This window comes from Ahaetulla prasina, chromosome 6, assembly GCF_028640845.1.
Source record: "Ahaetulla prasina isolate Xishuangbanna chromosome 6, ASM2864084v1, whole genome shotgun sequence".
Lineage (NCBI taxonomy): Eukaryota > Metazoa > Chordata > Lepidosauria > Squamata > Colubridae > Ahaetulla > Ahaetulla prasina.
The window spans coordinates 25267082-25282730 of NC_080544.1; the positions used below are offsets into that span (position 1 = coordinate 25267082).

At 44.6% G+C, this 15649-nt stretch overlaps 1 protein-coding gene across 2 annotated transcripts in view; it reads right to left on the reverse strand.

The window, feature by feature from the left end:
- Positions 1-11609: 11609 nt before the first annotated feature.
- The window catches only part of ASCC1 (activating signal cointegrator 1 complex subunit 1), a 140414-nt gene continuing 136374 nt past the window's right edge, over positions 11610-15649 (reverse strand). For both annotated transcript variants that reach the window (XM_058188271.1, XM_058188270.1), the window contains exon 10: positions 11610-14007. In XM_058188271.1, coding sequence (XP_058044254.1) covers positions 13891-14007 — 117 coding nt within the window. In that variant the 3' untranslated portion in view covers positions 11610-13890. The remainder of the gene's footprint in view (positions 14008-15649) is intronic.

Consider the following 15649-nt stretch of genomic DNA (forward strand, 5'->3'; position numbering starts at 1 on the left):
CTTTCAGATGTTTTGGGATTGCACCGGGGTGAAATCCAGCAGGTTCTGACAGGTTCTGGAGAACCGGTAGCAGAAATTTTGAGTAGTTCAGAGAACCGGCAAATATCACCTCTGGCTGGCCCCAGAGTGAGGTGGGAATGGAGATTTTGCAATATCCTTCCACCAGGAATGGGAAGGAAATGTGGATTTTCAGTATCCTTCCCCTAGTGGGGTGGGAATGGAGATTTTGCAGTATCCTTCCCCTGCCACACCTACCAAGCCACGCCCACCAAACCACACCATGCGCACAGAACCGGTAGTAAAAAAAATTAGTTTTCACCAATGGATTGCACCATTGTTTGGAACCCATACCACATTTCTGACATCAATACAATACTACGCCGCCTTCGACATGACCTGAGTTGACCTCATAGAATCATCTATTACAATGTCCTTCCTGTCAAAGACTACTTCAGCTTCAATTGCAACAATACACGAGCACACAATAGATTTAAGCTTAATGTTAACTGCTCCAATCTTGATTGCAGAAAATATGACTTCAGTAACAGAGTTGTTAATGCCTGGAATACACTACCTGACTCTGTGGTCTCTTCCCAAAATCCCCAAAGCGTCAACCAAAAACTGTCTACTATTGACCTCACCCCATTCCTAAGAGGTCTGTAAGGGGCGTGCATAAGAGCACAAACGTGCCTATCGTTCCTGTCCTATTGTTTTCCTTTGTTATATCCAATTAATATAGTTATTACATACTCATACTCATATATATGCTTATGTGTTGTATAGTTGTTTCATGCTTATGCTTATATATACTGTGTGACAAAAATAAATAAATAAATAAAATAAAAGGTGACTATTGTTATTGATACAACCTTTGATTATTTTTTTATGCACAGTTGTTCTATTTCTATTTGAAAATTCTTATATTTCATGATGATGATGATAATTTCTAAAGCCAGTGGTCATAATTGTCCTTCACTATGAGAAAAAAAAGAGATGTGGTGACTCAGTGGCTAAGATGCGGAGCTTGTCGATTGAAAGGTCGGCAGTTCAGCAGTTCGAATCCCTAGTGCCGCATAACGGGGTGAGCTCCCGTTACTTGTCTCAGCTTCTACCAACCTAGCAGTTCGAAAGCAAGTAAAAAATGCCAGTAGTAAAATAGGGACCACCTTTGGTGGGAAGGTAACAGCGTTCCATGTGCCTTTGGTGTTGAGTCATGCCAGCCAGATGAGCAAGGAGACATCTTCAGACAACGCTGGCTCTTCGGCTTTGAAACGGAGATGAGTACCGCCCCCTAGAGTCTGGAATGACTAGCACGTATGTGCGAGGGGAACCTTTACCTTTACATTTTATGAGAAAAAAAAAGAGGCTTGATCTGCTAAAATCTTTCTACAATGTGACCAAACACAGGCTACTCTAAACTGTTTTATCCATCTTATTTATTGTCGGCAAGGCCGATGGCTCATCACATCACCTGCCTTTAAAACCCCAGATGTGATGATAGATAGCAGAATTCAAAAGGACCCAAGATTCTTAACACTTTCACCTCACCTCTGTTTTGCTTTTGATTGTGATTTAGAGATGAGAACACTGAATAGACAATTATAACATGTGTGTGTGTGTGTGTGGTTTCAATGCATTTTGATGATGTTGGTTAGATTAAACTAAAATATGCCAAGCAGACCTTACGTTAATTTTCCTGCATCGATAAAGAGCTTTGATGAGATTATCAGGACAAAAACTCCATTGGATTCCAGAAATGAAAGGAGAAAAACATACTGTATAATTAATAGATCAGCTCTGAATCGTTTAGAGTCTCGTATGCAAAAAACCCTGCAGAGTGCCACTACCGTTTTGAAGGCAGAGATGTCATTTCAAAGCAGCTATCAAGAAGAAAGGTTTTACAGTAAGAATAAACCCGTGATTTCCAGCTAGAAACATAAGGGACCTATAAGGCAGGGCAACACGAGCCGCCGAATCAATTCAAAAATGGTGCTTTGTCAAATGCAGTGCCAAGGTATGGGTTGGGGGGCGGGCGGAGAGAAAGCAAAAACTAAAATATTGCACTGAGAAATTTAAGCAGCAGCCAAGCTGCAAAACAGAGGGGTGGACATTGGCTCCAGCAACTTGTCAAGAGTTTTTGGGGGTGGCACAGAGGGAAAGGGTTGATTTCAAAACTAGGAAACCTGGTTTCTGCAATACTTTTCAGGGAGGTAAAGAGACTCAGCGTTCGATTAGACAAATCTGAAGCCAGGGATCAGCCAACGAATGCTGCAGCAATGATCAGTACAGTCAGAAATGCGGGTTTACAATACAATGCAGCATTTAAAAAAAACCAAAACCTTCTGTGTACGTTCAATGACTTGCAGAGCCACCTTTGATTTCCTTGCAGCCTCCTTGTATGGGGTTTCCCCAAATTCCCGTGCTGTTGAAAAGGGACCCCAACATTTAAGCTGTGCTGTACTGTCCACTCCACTCACAGTATCCTTACTTATTAACCACAGCATAATCCATATCTCTCGAGGTTTGCAAAATATGAGAGGGAGGCAGTCTGGAGCTTACAATCTAAAATAAGTGCAGGAGAGCAACTGAGAAAGGGAGGGCACTGGGGATGGGCTATTCAGGAGAATCTGAGATAAGCAAGGAGTAAGCCAGGATGTACTGTAGGCTTTGCTAGACTTACGGATGCCATGTAACACTGAGATATCAGTCAATTGTCATTCTGTTACTCAGGTTCATTGCTGTGCTTCAGCCTCCTATCACATGGAGCCTATTAGGGAGTGGGGTCAAATTCAGCTGCAGGGAACATGTACTTGATGTTCTTTGACTCCATTTATTCATCAGCTGGATATCTTCATTTACACTGAATAGCATTTAGTAATTGCAGTAGCACTTATAAGAGCCACAGTGGTGCAGTGGTTAGAGTGCAGTACTGCAGGCTACTTCTGCTGACAGCTGGCTGCTGGCTGCCAGCAGTTTGGCAGTTTGAGTCTCACCAGCTCAATGTTGTCTCAGCATTTCATCCTTCCATGCTCTGTAAAATGAGGACCCAGACTGCTGGAGGGGGGGTGGGAGATATGCTGACTCTGTAAACTGCTTAGACAGGGCTGCAAAGCACCATGAAGCGGTATATAAGTCTAAGCGCTATTGCAATTGCTATATACAGCTCCATAGTGCTTTACAGTACTCTCTAAGAGGTTTGCAGAGTCAGCATATCCATCCAACAATCTGGGTCGTCATTTTACCAACCTTGGAAGGCTGTGTCAAACTTGAGCCGATCAGGATCGAACTCCTGGCAGTGGGCAGAGTCAGCCTGCAATATTGTATTCTAATCACTCTGCTCCACCAGGACTCCTGAATATTTCCTGAATCCCACTTTGCGATGAAGCTTCCTCCCCCCAGGCTACCCTCTTCAAAGGCACCAACATCTGTTTAAACTCTGGTATTTCCAGGTATCTTAAAGGCAAAAGGATATTAGCATTTCTATATATCACATTTTACATGTAAAGCGCGTGCACAAAGCGAACCGGTGGTAAAACTGGTTAGAACCCACCACTGGATTAAACATACTGTAACAAACTTGATTTCTGTTCCTTTAATGACATTTTCTGCTTCTTTATCTTTATCTAAACGGAGTCTATTCCTGTTTATTCTTAAATTCTGAGAATTATCTGAGGTTTTGGTTTTGAGAAAGATATAATCAGATGTTGTGACCCAGGCCCAAGTAGGTAGTAGGAAACTCAATCAGTGAAAAAACAAACAAACTTTATTTGAATAGCTGAGAATTACTTCATTCCCAGCGTAGTTCAACTAAATTAAAGCAAATTCCTCCCAACACAAATTCCTCATTACTATTGCAAACCTTGGTCCAATTAGGCAAACTGCCAAAGGCCTTTCTTGGCAAACGTTCAGAAATCACTGATACAAAAATAAATGCAAGAAGACGAAGCTACCAGCTGTTTATCGGCAAAGCCCAAACGCTGTTGCTGGTCTGTTTTAAGTCTTATGGGAGGGGCTAATTATCTCTAGGCCCTGCTCCCGAGTTGTCCTCTTTGCTTGAGCTGCTCTTGCCTTCTGGCAGCACTTCTCATGCGTGCACTAGGAACAGGCTCCTCCTATTCTTCTGCCTCACTACTATCAGGCTCTGGAGGCTCTGGAGTCAGCACCCCCTCCCCCGCGATGGCCCTGGCCCCACCTCTGCCTCATTGTTGTCCGACTCCGATGCCAGCTCTGTAGGCTGCTGGCGGACCACAACATTAGGTAAGGTTGGAACTAGCTTTTTATCTGCTTGATGCAATGACTCCATTCATTTGCACGTTGTGTGATTTATGATGATGCACTTCCAAGCGTGCCCAGTACTGAGCATTGTTAAACCGTGTTTACTGTGGCTCAGGGGCTAGGACGCTGAGCTTGTCGATCGAAAGGTCGGCAGCTCAGCGGTTTGAATCCCTAATTCTGCTGTATAACGGGGTGAGCTCCTGTTACTTGTTCCAGCTTCTGCAACCTAGCAGTTTTGAAAGCATGTAAAAATGCAAGTAGAAAAAATAGGGACCACCTTTGGTGGGAAGGTAACAGCGTTCCGTGCACCTTTGGCGTTGAGTCATGCCGGCCACATGACCACGGAGACGTCTTTGGACAGCGCTGGCTCTTCGGCTTTGAAATAGAGATGAGCACCACCCCCTAGAGTCGGCAATGACTAGCACGTATGTGCGAGGGGAATCTTTACCCTTTTACTGATGTAGTGGTTAAGGCACCTTGAGGCTTTGACTTCTATTCCTGCCTTAGCAGAAAGTCACTTGGGTGACCCTGAGCCAGTCATTCTCTTTCAGCCCTGGGAAGCAGGCAATGGCAAACCACTTCCAAAGTTTTGCTAGAAAATTGGAGGGATTTCTCCAGGGAGTTGCTAGGAGTCAACACTTACTGGAAGGCACACCCACACTCACCCCCCCCCCACACAAGGTTCCTTTCAGGAGAACACTCAAAATAGCTAATTTTAATTAGTATAGAACTAACATCTCTGTATTAAATAGTTCGTTTTTAAAATTGTCCCTGTGAAATATTAGACTAGCGCTCAGTTTGATAGGAATTAATTCCAGATGTTTATTTCCGCTGCGAGTTTAATTTAGCAACTTAATCCAACATTGTTCAATTAATTACATCTCATACATTATACAGGAGAATAGTGCACACGCGCGTACGCGCGCACACACACACACACACACACACACATATAAATGAAACACTTTCTAACTTCATTAAAATAAATGCTATACTAAGGTCTTAACCTCATAAATAACGTCTTATGGTTTTCCATGGAAATATTGTGCTCTGGGTCTCAATCTATGGAACCGAAGAGGCCCTTCTGCTGATGTAATCTTCACTTCTACTCCTTTGATGTTGTTTGGCTGGCAGTACCAAGGTGTAGGATGCTACAGCCAAGGAAGAACCAGCAGCAGCCCTTGACTTGAAATAATCACCTCCGGTGCCATTAATTCTGACACCCACCATGACCAAAGCAGCTAAAGAAAAACCAGTGCTAAATGTTAAGTGGGAGCAGGAAAAAGAAACTGGAAAGGTTTGGGAGGAACTTGCGAACAAAGAAGAATAAAACTAGTCTTTATTTCTTCTTTTTCTTTCGACTTTTAATATTCCGCACGAACCACCGCATGTAGCTTAAGTGCCTAAACAGCTTCTTTTTTGACCGTTGTGAAAAATATGTCAAGAAGCTTTTAGATGTACTCGGTTGCTCTCTGCTGCAGAAGACATTACCGGCTTTTATGGACGAGTGGAACACAAACAGTGGGTCCCCTCTCCAAATCCCGCTCCTCTTGACCTCTGAGCTGGGCGGAGGAAGAATCAAGAGGGACATTTGTGCAGGTTGAGCATCTCTTCAAAGGTGCTGAAAGCTGCTGAGTGGAGTGGAGCCTTCTCGAGACCACACCTGAAGGCTCAACACTTAGCGGTCTGAAGGCAACCGCGTAGCTAAGAGGCTCAAGGGAGGTTCTGAATAGCTGGCGAATGTAAACAAGGATATTAGACATTCAGGGGAGTAATCAGGGAACCTTCATCCCATATTTTATGTCTGACCCTTGGAACATTTCATGCTTATATATATCTGACACAAAAAGGATGCTGCCAGCTTTGAGTGGGGGATTTTAATAAGCACCAACAGAACCATCCATCTTTGGAAAACATTCAGAGAAGGGCAAGGATGGCAGAATTTGGGTTTGGTTAGCCAAAAAGAAGGGGACGTGGTGGCTCAGTGACTAAGACGCTGAGCTTGTCGATCAGAAAGGTCGGCAGTTCGGCGGTTCGAATCCCTAGTGCCACATAACGGAGTGAGCTCCCGTTACTTGTCCCATCTTCTGCCAACCTAGCAGTTCAAAACCACGTAAAAAACGCAAGTAGAAAAATAGGGACCACCTTTGGTGGGAAGGTAACAGCGTTCTGTGCTCATTTGGCATTTAGTCATGCTGGTCACATGACCACGGAGACGTCTTTGGACAGCGCTGGCTCTTCGGCTTTGAAACGGAGATGAGCACCACTCCCTAGAGTCGAGAATGACTAGCACATACAGTATGTGCAAGGGGAACCTTTACTTTTACCCTAAAGAAAAGAAGGATTAGGGGTGACATGGTAGCAGTATTCCAATATTTGTGGGACTGCCACAAAGAAGAGAGGGTCAAATTATTCTCCAAAGCACCAGAGGGCAGGACAAGAAACAATGGTTGGAAACTAATCAAGGAGAGAAACAACCCGGAATTAAGAAGAAATTTCTTGACAGTGAGAAGGATGAACCAATTGAAGGCTTTCCTTCAAACATTGTGGGTGCTTCATCACTGGAAGTTTTTAAGATACTGGGCAGCCACTTGTCTGAAATGGTATAGCAGTGATTCCCAAACTGTGAGCCGCGGCTCCCCAGGGAGCCGCGCCACCGCCACAAGGGAGCCGCGAAGAAGCAGCGTCCGCTCCACACGCGGTGCCGCGAGATCCCAGACGCACAAAGCCGGACACGGCCGCAGCGACCGGGACTCGCACACCGCAACTCGGGAGAACTCCAAAAGCCAAGGGACCCCCGCGCAGCCGCACCCACACCCCCCGCGGGGCAGGCCACAGCAGGCAGGAAGACGGCAGACGCCGACGACGGACCAAAGGAGAAGCGCGAGCTCCGGCCCCGCCCGCCCGCCTGAACCACAGCGCCCGCCCAGACCCGCCGCCTGACGAAGCAACGGCGCACCTCCCCTCCAGTCTGCCCGCGACGCCACTGGCCTCCCAGACCACCCGACACGCTGCCCAACACGGCCGCGGCCACCACGCTCGACGGCATCGGGAAAGAGGGCTGCGAGAAAATAGCAAAACCACCCGTTAGTTCCTCCCAGGTGAGCCAGGCTGGAGGCGAGAACAGCCACCTCCTCCACAAGGCGGAGACCCGAGGGAACAAGGGGATCGCGAGAGGCCAAACTCCGAGACCGAAGCAGGGACCCCCACGCCTGGGAAAGTTCCACAGAGGCCGCTCCCATCAAAGGAGACGGCGCGTCCATCAGCAAAACATGAGTATGCCAAACACTTTGTAGAAACAGACTTTTTGATTAAACTCACATACCTATGTGATATCTTTGAAAAGTTGAATGTGTTGAATCTCTCTTTACAAGGAGGCAATATGCACATTTTAAAGTTAACAGAAAAGATTTCAGCTTTCAGAAAAAAATTCAGAAAAAAAGACAAAAATTAAAAAAAAAATCGGATGTACCTATTAAGGGAGCCGCGGAAAAAATCCGAAGTGTTATGGGAGCCGCAAACCGAAAAAGATTGGGAACCTCTGTGGTATAGGGTCTACTGCTTCAGTAGTTGGCTTGAATAGAAGACCTCCAAGGCCCCTTCCAGTCAGGGGTGAAATCCAGCAGGTTCTGGAGAACCGATAGCGGAAATTTTGAGCAGTTCGGAGAACTGGTAAATACCACCTCTGGCTGCCCCCAGAGTGGGGTGGGAATGGAGATTTTGCAATATCCTTTCCCCAGGAGTGGGGAAGGAATGGGGATTTTGCAGTATCCTTCCCCTGGAGTGGGGTGGAAATGGAGATTTTGTCGTATCCTTCCCCTGGAGTGGGGAGGGAATGGAGATTTTGCAGTATCCTTTCCCTGCCACATCCACCAAGCCATGTCCACCACGCCCACCAAGCCACGCTGACAGAACCGGTAGTAAAAAAATTTGGAGTTCACCACTGCTTCCAGTTCTATTCTATTCTAATTCTAAACCAGAGATAAACCCAAATCCACAAACTGAGCAAATAAACAATAACAACAATAAAACCCTTCCTTGCTGAAACTCTTTATTATTGCATGAAGACAATTCCCAAGGAATACTCAATGAATCCTGCGGCACAATATATCTTCCTGGAAATACCACATACTGATATTCTTTTCAGCCAACATCTCAGAAATAGCCCCAATTTGTAACAGGGTGGGTGGGTGGGGGGTAGGGATGGATGCTATCTGAACTCACTGGTCTTCCCCCCTGAAAAGCAATTAAATCCTAAATGTATTTACAACAAAATACTTAACTGGCAGTCAGTAAAACTGCTGGGTTGGGTTTTGCTAGACTTATTCAGCATCTGGTAAGTCTAATTATTATTATTATTATTATTATTATTATTATTATTATTATTATTATTATTATTATTATTATTATTATTATTTATTAGATTTCTATACCACCCTTCTCCCGAAGGACTCAGGGCGGTGTACAGACAAAATAAAAACCCAAACAATACAATATACAATTAAAACAAAATTAAAAAACTTATTATACAATTGGCCGAAAACTTTAAAACATTTAAAATTCTAAGAACCCATTAAAATTCATATAAAATTTAGAAATATAAAATATAAATTTAAAAATACAACAAAATTTAAGCCAGCCCCGTGCGAGTAAATAAATACGTTTTCAATTCGCGGCGAAAGGTCCAAAGGTCAGATATTTGGCGTAAACCAGGGGGAAGTTCGTTCCAGAGGGCAGGAGCCCCCACAGAGAAGGATCTTCCCCTGGGGGCCGCCAGCCAACATTGTTTGGCAGACGGCACCCTGAGAAGTCCCTCTCTGTGTGAGCGTACGGGTCGGTGGGAGGCATGAGGTAACAGTAGGCGGTCCCGTAAGTACCCAGGCCCTAAGCCATGGAGCGCTTTAAAGGTAGTAACCAAAACCTTTGTCTACTTATTTGAAAATTTGAGGCATTCTCTCTGTACTTATTCTTGTCTCTCTTTTAACTATCTCCCTACCCTGTTTCCTCATTTTGTACGTCATTATGAAATGACTTACAGAATTCATGTAAAACAGTCGACTGCTGGTTTCCAGATGAAAGCCACAAGGCTGAGATTCATAGGAGGAGCAATGTTTGTGATCTTGGAAGCAGATCCTTCAAGCTTGTAAACTAGGCTGGTGACAATGTTGGGCTGTTCACTTAAGTATGATCATATTTCTGGATATGGACTTTCAAAAGCATAGAGCAGATGGATGCACTTCTGATCATAACTACAAAGTCTGGTCCCCGCCCAAAGAAACAGGACTCTTTGGGGAAAAAAAAGTGTTATCTGAATTGTGGTAATTATTTTAGCCTAATAAAGGAGTAGCTTTTATTATAATGTTTGAATGGGAATGATAGAGAGCTACGAATATAACTGCTGGGTACAGAGAGAGAGAGAGAGAGACAGAGAGAGAGAGAGAGAGAGAGAGAGAGAGAGAGGCAGAGACAGAGACAGAGAAAGAGAGACAGAGACAGAGACAAGAGACAAGAGACAAAGAGAAAGAGACAGACAGAGAGAGACAAAGACACACACAGAGACAGAGACAAAGAGAGAGAGAGAGAGACAGAGAGAGAGAGAGAGAGAGAGAAAGAGAGAGAGAGAGTGAGTGAGAGAGAGATGGAGAAACTGAAGATGGTATGATTGGTGAGGAAGAGGGCAGAGTTTGTAGACGTGGTGTGTTCGAATGAGGGCTACTGAGATAATTGTGGATGTGAATGGCATTCAAACTTGAGGGAACATGAAGAAAAAATCTGAGCTAAAGTGTTTGACAACATGGTGATGGTACGTCTGGACCACTGGGTGTCAAGAGTCCTTGCTGCTTAGATGAATTGGTGCTGCTGAATCCTCAGCAGAATCCTTCTGGTCGGTATGGAGTTGTAAGTCTAGAGTCACAACAGCAGTGACATCATGGCACCGCCATTTCCAGAAGACCTGGTGGAAGAATAGCAAAAGCCAGCATGAAAAGGTGACTGGGGGTCCGCTTGCATTCATCTTTTTGACTGGCATGCTGCTGGAAAGGGATTCAAGAAGGCGATTTGCAAGATTGAAAGTCTGAGAAAGGCCCAGCCTAGAGGGAGGAAGTTGTCCTTGGAAATCTGTGGAATAATATCAGGGACTCCATCAATTCCTATATGATTTTGTAGCAGACTGTAGTATGTCTGAGGAATAAGGAGTAAGGGTCGTGAGAGTGGCTTACCAGATTGCTAGCCCTCTGGAATTTAGTTGTTGTGAGGTATTAATGTATTTATTTTTATGGGCAACCGGAAGGGAGCTTGGGCAGATTTTGGTAATAATAAACCTAGAAGTATATGGCAACAGAGGCATCCCACTATGAAGGAAAGGGGCCTGATTGTTGGTGACTTTGCTTCAAGCTTGATAAGGCGGCTTTGTTCTTCTATGATATGGCAGTGAATGAATAGATGAAACTGTGTATTATCAAAACCTGGTTGTGTGAGAGTAGGAAGGTCGCCCTACAGAAATTTTCTCTCCTGGTTTTGGGACCCGATGGCATCCTTTGACAGCAGGCCATGGCAGGAGGGTGGTATTCCCAGTGGTACTGTTCTAGAATAGGCCCGATGCTTATTTGGGCTGAATGGAGTGAGGGGGAATCCATCTGATGTATTGGATGCTTTGCTCCCCAGCAGGGTCTCTTCCCGAGTTCCTCAGCGTGCTCTCAGGGCTGATCCTGGAGTCCCCTCATCTCTTGATAGCGCCCTGTGGGTTGTGATGGGAAAGGTTGATGGCAACCATGGCTTTATGTCAAGTCATCTCTAGCCCTACATATACTGGCAGTCATAACAGTATAACAGAGTTGGAAGGAAACGTAGAGGCCTTCTAGTCCAACCCTCTGTACAAACAGGAGACCCTATACCCGTGAGGGTCAATCTGTGGCACACGGAGCCATATTTGTGGGCACGTGAGCACTGCCTTAGCTCAGCTCCAGTGCGCATGTGTGCGCCAGCCAACTGATTTTCGGGCCTTCTGGGCACAAGGGAAGTCAGGAAATAGGCCGTTTCCGGCCTCCAGAGGGTGGGAAAAACTGTTTTTATGTTTTCTAGAAAGCCTCTGGAACCTGGAGAGGGTGAAAAATGGGCCTTCCGGTCCTACAGGAAATCGAGAAATGGGCTGTTTCTAGCGTCTGGTAGGGTGGGGAAGGCTGTTTTCGCCCTCCTCAGGATCCTAGAACAGGGGTCTCCAACTTTGGTCCCTTTAAGACTTGTGGACTTCAACTCCCAGAGTCCCTCAGCCAGCAAAGCTGGCTGAGGAACTCTGGGAGTTGAAGTCCACAAGTCTTAAAGGGACCAAAGTTGGAGACCCCTGTCCTAGAAAGCCTCTGGAGCCTGGGGAGGGCGAAAAACGGCCTTGCCATCATGTGCCAAAAGCAGGGGGAGTGCGGGGGGGTTGCATGCACATGTGTGGGGGCGGCAGGGCGCATTGAATTATGGGTGTGGGCACACGTACATGTGACCCCCTCTCGCGCTCCCCTTGCTTTTGGCACGCAACGGCAAAAAGGTTAGCCATCCCTGCCCTATACCATTCCAGACAAGTGACTGTCTAGTCCTTTCTTAAAAGCCTCATGGTGGAGCACCCACAACTTCTGAAGGCAAGCCTTTCCACTGGTTAATTGTTCACAGTTAGGGAATTTCTTAGTTCTAGGCTGCTTCTCTCCTTGATTAGTTTCCATCCCTTGTCTTGCCTTCTGGTGCTTTGGAAAACAGGTTGACATCCTCCTCTTTTCTCTCATGGTTCTCTCAAAGTAGCTGACGGATGGAAGGCAATTACTGGGGTCAGATCATGTAGAGAATAAATGTGAGGACCTTGATGGAGAAAGGGGATGCTGTATCAAGGCACAAGCCTTCCTTCCGGTTAAAGACTACTTCAGCTTTAATTGCAATAATACTAGAGCAAACAATAGATTTAAACTTAATGTCAACCGCTTTAATCTAGATTGCAGAAAATATGACTTCTGTAACAGAATCACCAGTGCTTGGAACACTTTACCTGACTCTGTGGTCTCTTCCCATAATCCTAAAAGCTTTATCCAAAAACTTTCTACTATATTTCTACTATTGACCTCACCCCATTCCTAAGAGGACCATAAGGGGCGTGCATAAGCGCACAAACGTGCCTACCGTTCCTGTCCTATTGTTTTTCTTTTCTTCTTTCTATATATATGCTTATACCTCCTTATATTTACCCATATATGTTTATATACTATATAATCTTTTGTATGATTCCTACATATATTGTTGTGACAAAATAAATAAATAAAATAAATAAAAGCAGATAAAAATTGCAGAGGCCCATAGGAGGGGTATGCAAACACCTCAGGCTCCCCCCCCTCCAAATTTACATGAAAGATAAGAGAGAGTGAAGCACATTCAGACTTGCAAGATTCTTTTACTACAGGCCATCTTAATTTTAGACACACAGTACCTGTTGCACCATGAAACATATTGTCCGAGAACTCCTAAGGAGGAGCTGTCTTTATCCTCTTTCTCCCACACAAATCATAAACTTTGCTGGGTTTTTTTGGGGTGGGTGGGTTTGTTTTTGTTTTTTGCTGCTCTGAAATGCTCTCCCTCTCTCCTGGCAGATTAAATTCCGCTATAGGTTTCGACTTATAAAACTGTAAATGGCTCAGCACCTAAATGCACACAGGTTATCAATCTCCTAATTGAATCATTCCAACCTTGATGATCATTCCAGGAAAGGCTACGGATTCCTCACTTCCAATGAGAGGAGATGAAACTAGGAGGCGCTATCTCATTTCCACTTCTGTGGAAGAGGCTCCCCTTACAAATTAAATTGGTATCTTCGTTAATGCTTTTCCAGAAGATGTCAACAAACACTTTTCCGAAGGGCCTTTGGTGATGATTCTTTCACCATTGTTTTTTTACTATTATGGTTGTTTTTGGACCGGCTGCTAATGTTCTGACAATGATTGTAATTATGTTTTGATTTAATTCTCTTAATTAGTTTATTTACCATGGATGCTTTAATTGTATTTGTAATGTGCATGTTTTAATTATTAGTTGTTAAACCACTACGAATCCTTGACGGATTCAGCATTTAGCCGTAATAACGAAACAACAACAACCCCACAAAAATGCAAATATACTGCTGTTCTCGCAGTTAAAGGAAAAACTATCGCAAGGTTACCAAAGGGAGTGGTTTTTGTTTGGAAAGCTACAAAAGACGTGGGTTTCAGGGCAATCTGAAGTACCACAAAAAGACGTGATTTCCCCCTCTTTAATTTGAAAAGTTAGCCATTAAAAATAATTAATGGGCAATTTCTGTACATTTATAGCTTTCTAAACGCAGGTACTATTATGTCTTTTATTTCCAGCTTTTGTTTTTCCCAATAAACCACTTGCCAACCGAAGTAACTTATTTGATTGCATAGCTATTTTCTTTCATTCAATTTAGGTCAGGGGGTTTTGCCCAGATATTGGCAAACTTCTAAGGTTGATTCCGGAGGACGGAGCGACCCTGATCTAATAGCAGGGCAGGTTTAAATCATTACTGCCTTCTATATTAGAGACTCCCGGATCTCATTAGGTGCAATCTATCGGGAAAGATGAGCCTGCAATTCAGGAGAAATTGAGCTGCCCGGACGAGGCATAGTAGCCCGAGTGGTCAGTGGAGAATCGCTGTGAGAGGTAGACGGAATTCAACTGCACTTCTCCAAATTCGAAGTTCTCAAAGAGCTGAAAGAGAGGAGAGAGGAGTCATGACATTATAAACCTCAAAAGAATACACTGTGTGTGTGTGTGATCCTTGTAAACCATCTTCCAACATGTAAGCCGCCCTGAGTCTTCGGAGAAGGGCGAGATATAAATTCAAATTAAAAAAAACAAAAAACAACAACATATAATTGATACACGTTCTATGATTTTCTTTTCTCCTTCCCTTCCCCTGGCCCAGATTGAAAGAACTTGTAAGCATGGTGTTTTTTTGTTTTTTTTTTACTTACACATATATATGGTTTTTAACCCAACAGGAAGGGAGTTTCTGAAACTTTATTTATAGCAGAGTACCAACAATACTTTTGCTCCATTTGATCTATTGCAGGAAGAGGGCAAACCCAGCCTCTTGGCTGACAGCTATTAACCTACATTACATTGCGAAAAATTCAATTTGAAAAAAGGCAGAAAGGAAGGCTAAACAGCTAGAAGATGTGTGGTTTTCTCTATGACAGTCTCTCCGGGGAGTTGGGTCCATCACCTCCGTTTCCGTAGGTAAAGGTTCCCCTCGCACATATGTGCTAGTTGTTCCTGACTCTAGGGGGCGGTGCTCATCTCTGTTTCAAAGCCGAAGAGCCAGCACTATCCAAAGACGTCTCCGTGGTCATGTGGCTGGCATGACTCAACGCCAAAGGCACACGGAACGCTGTTACCTTCCCACCAAAGGTGGTATCTATTTTTCTACTTGCCTTTTTTACATGCTTTCGAACTGCTAGGTTGGCAGAAGCTGGGACAGGTAACAGGAGCTCACCCTGTTATGCAGCACTAGGGATTTGAACCTCTGAACTGCCGACCTTTCAATCGACAAACTCAGCATCTTAGCCACTGTGCCATCGTGTCCCATTTTCGTAGTTAGTCAGGCTCTAATATGAAGTTAGTAATATACATTTTGTTGTGTCTTCGGTTCCCGAGCCTGGCTTTTTGGCAGAGAGTGACTCAGAAAGTGAGGGGGAAGAGCCGACAGGACCTTCCTCTCTGGCTCCGCTCCAGGTTCCAGAGGCAGGCCAGGTGGAGGAGATGACGAGGCCTCTTTCTCCCACACCTTCCCCCTCCCAGGCAACGCCTCAAGACCCAGCTGCTGACAATCAGTCCTGGTTAAATCCCAGGCATCGCAGGAAGGAGAGGCGGGAACAACAAAAGAAGATGTGGGGCAGGCCTAGAGAGTGCTGAGTCACGGAGCCACACCCCACGGGGTATAAAAGTAGGAGGAGCTGCTCTATAGCTTCTTGTGACGGACAAAAACTGACTCTTGGAAACTTTGGCTGCAATATTTCGAGACTAAGAATTTGGCTTCTGGATTTCTGTTTATTTCTGAACTCTTGGTTGCTCCAGCAACAAACTGCAGTTACGCTGGCTTCTCAGGAGATAAGAGAACTTGGCAGGCAATTGCAGGTTCGTTGCCAGAACTGATATCTGTCGTAGGAATAAATTGCTGGCAGTTATAGTCAGCTCACGTGTCTTCTTGGTTGTGGTTGGGTGGGGGGGGACAGAACACATTTACAAGTGACTGATGAGGAAGAATTTGAGAAGAACAAATGACGAGATTATGAATAAATATTTGTATATATGTATGTATCTCTCTTTGGGCACACACATGTGTTTATAC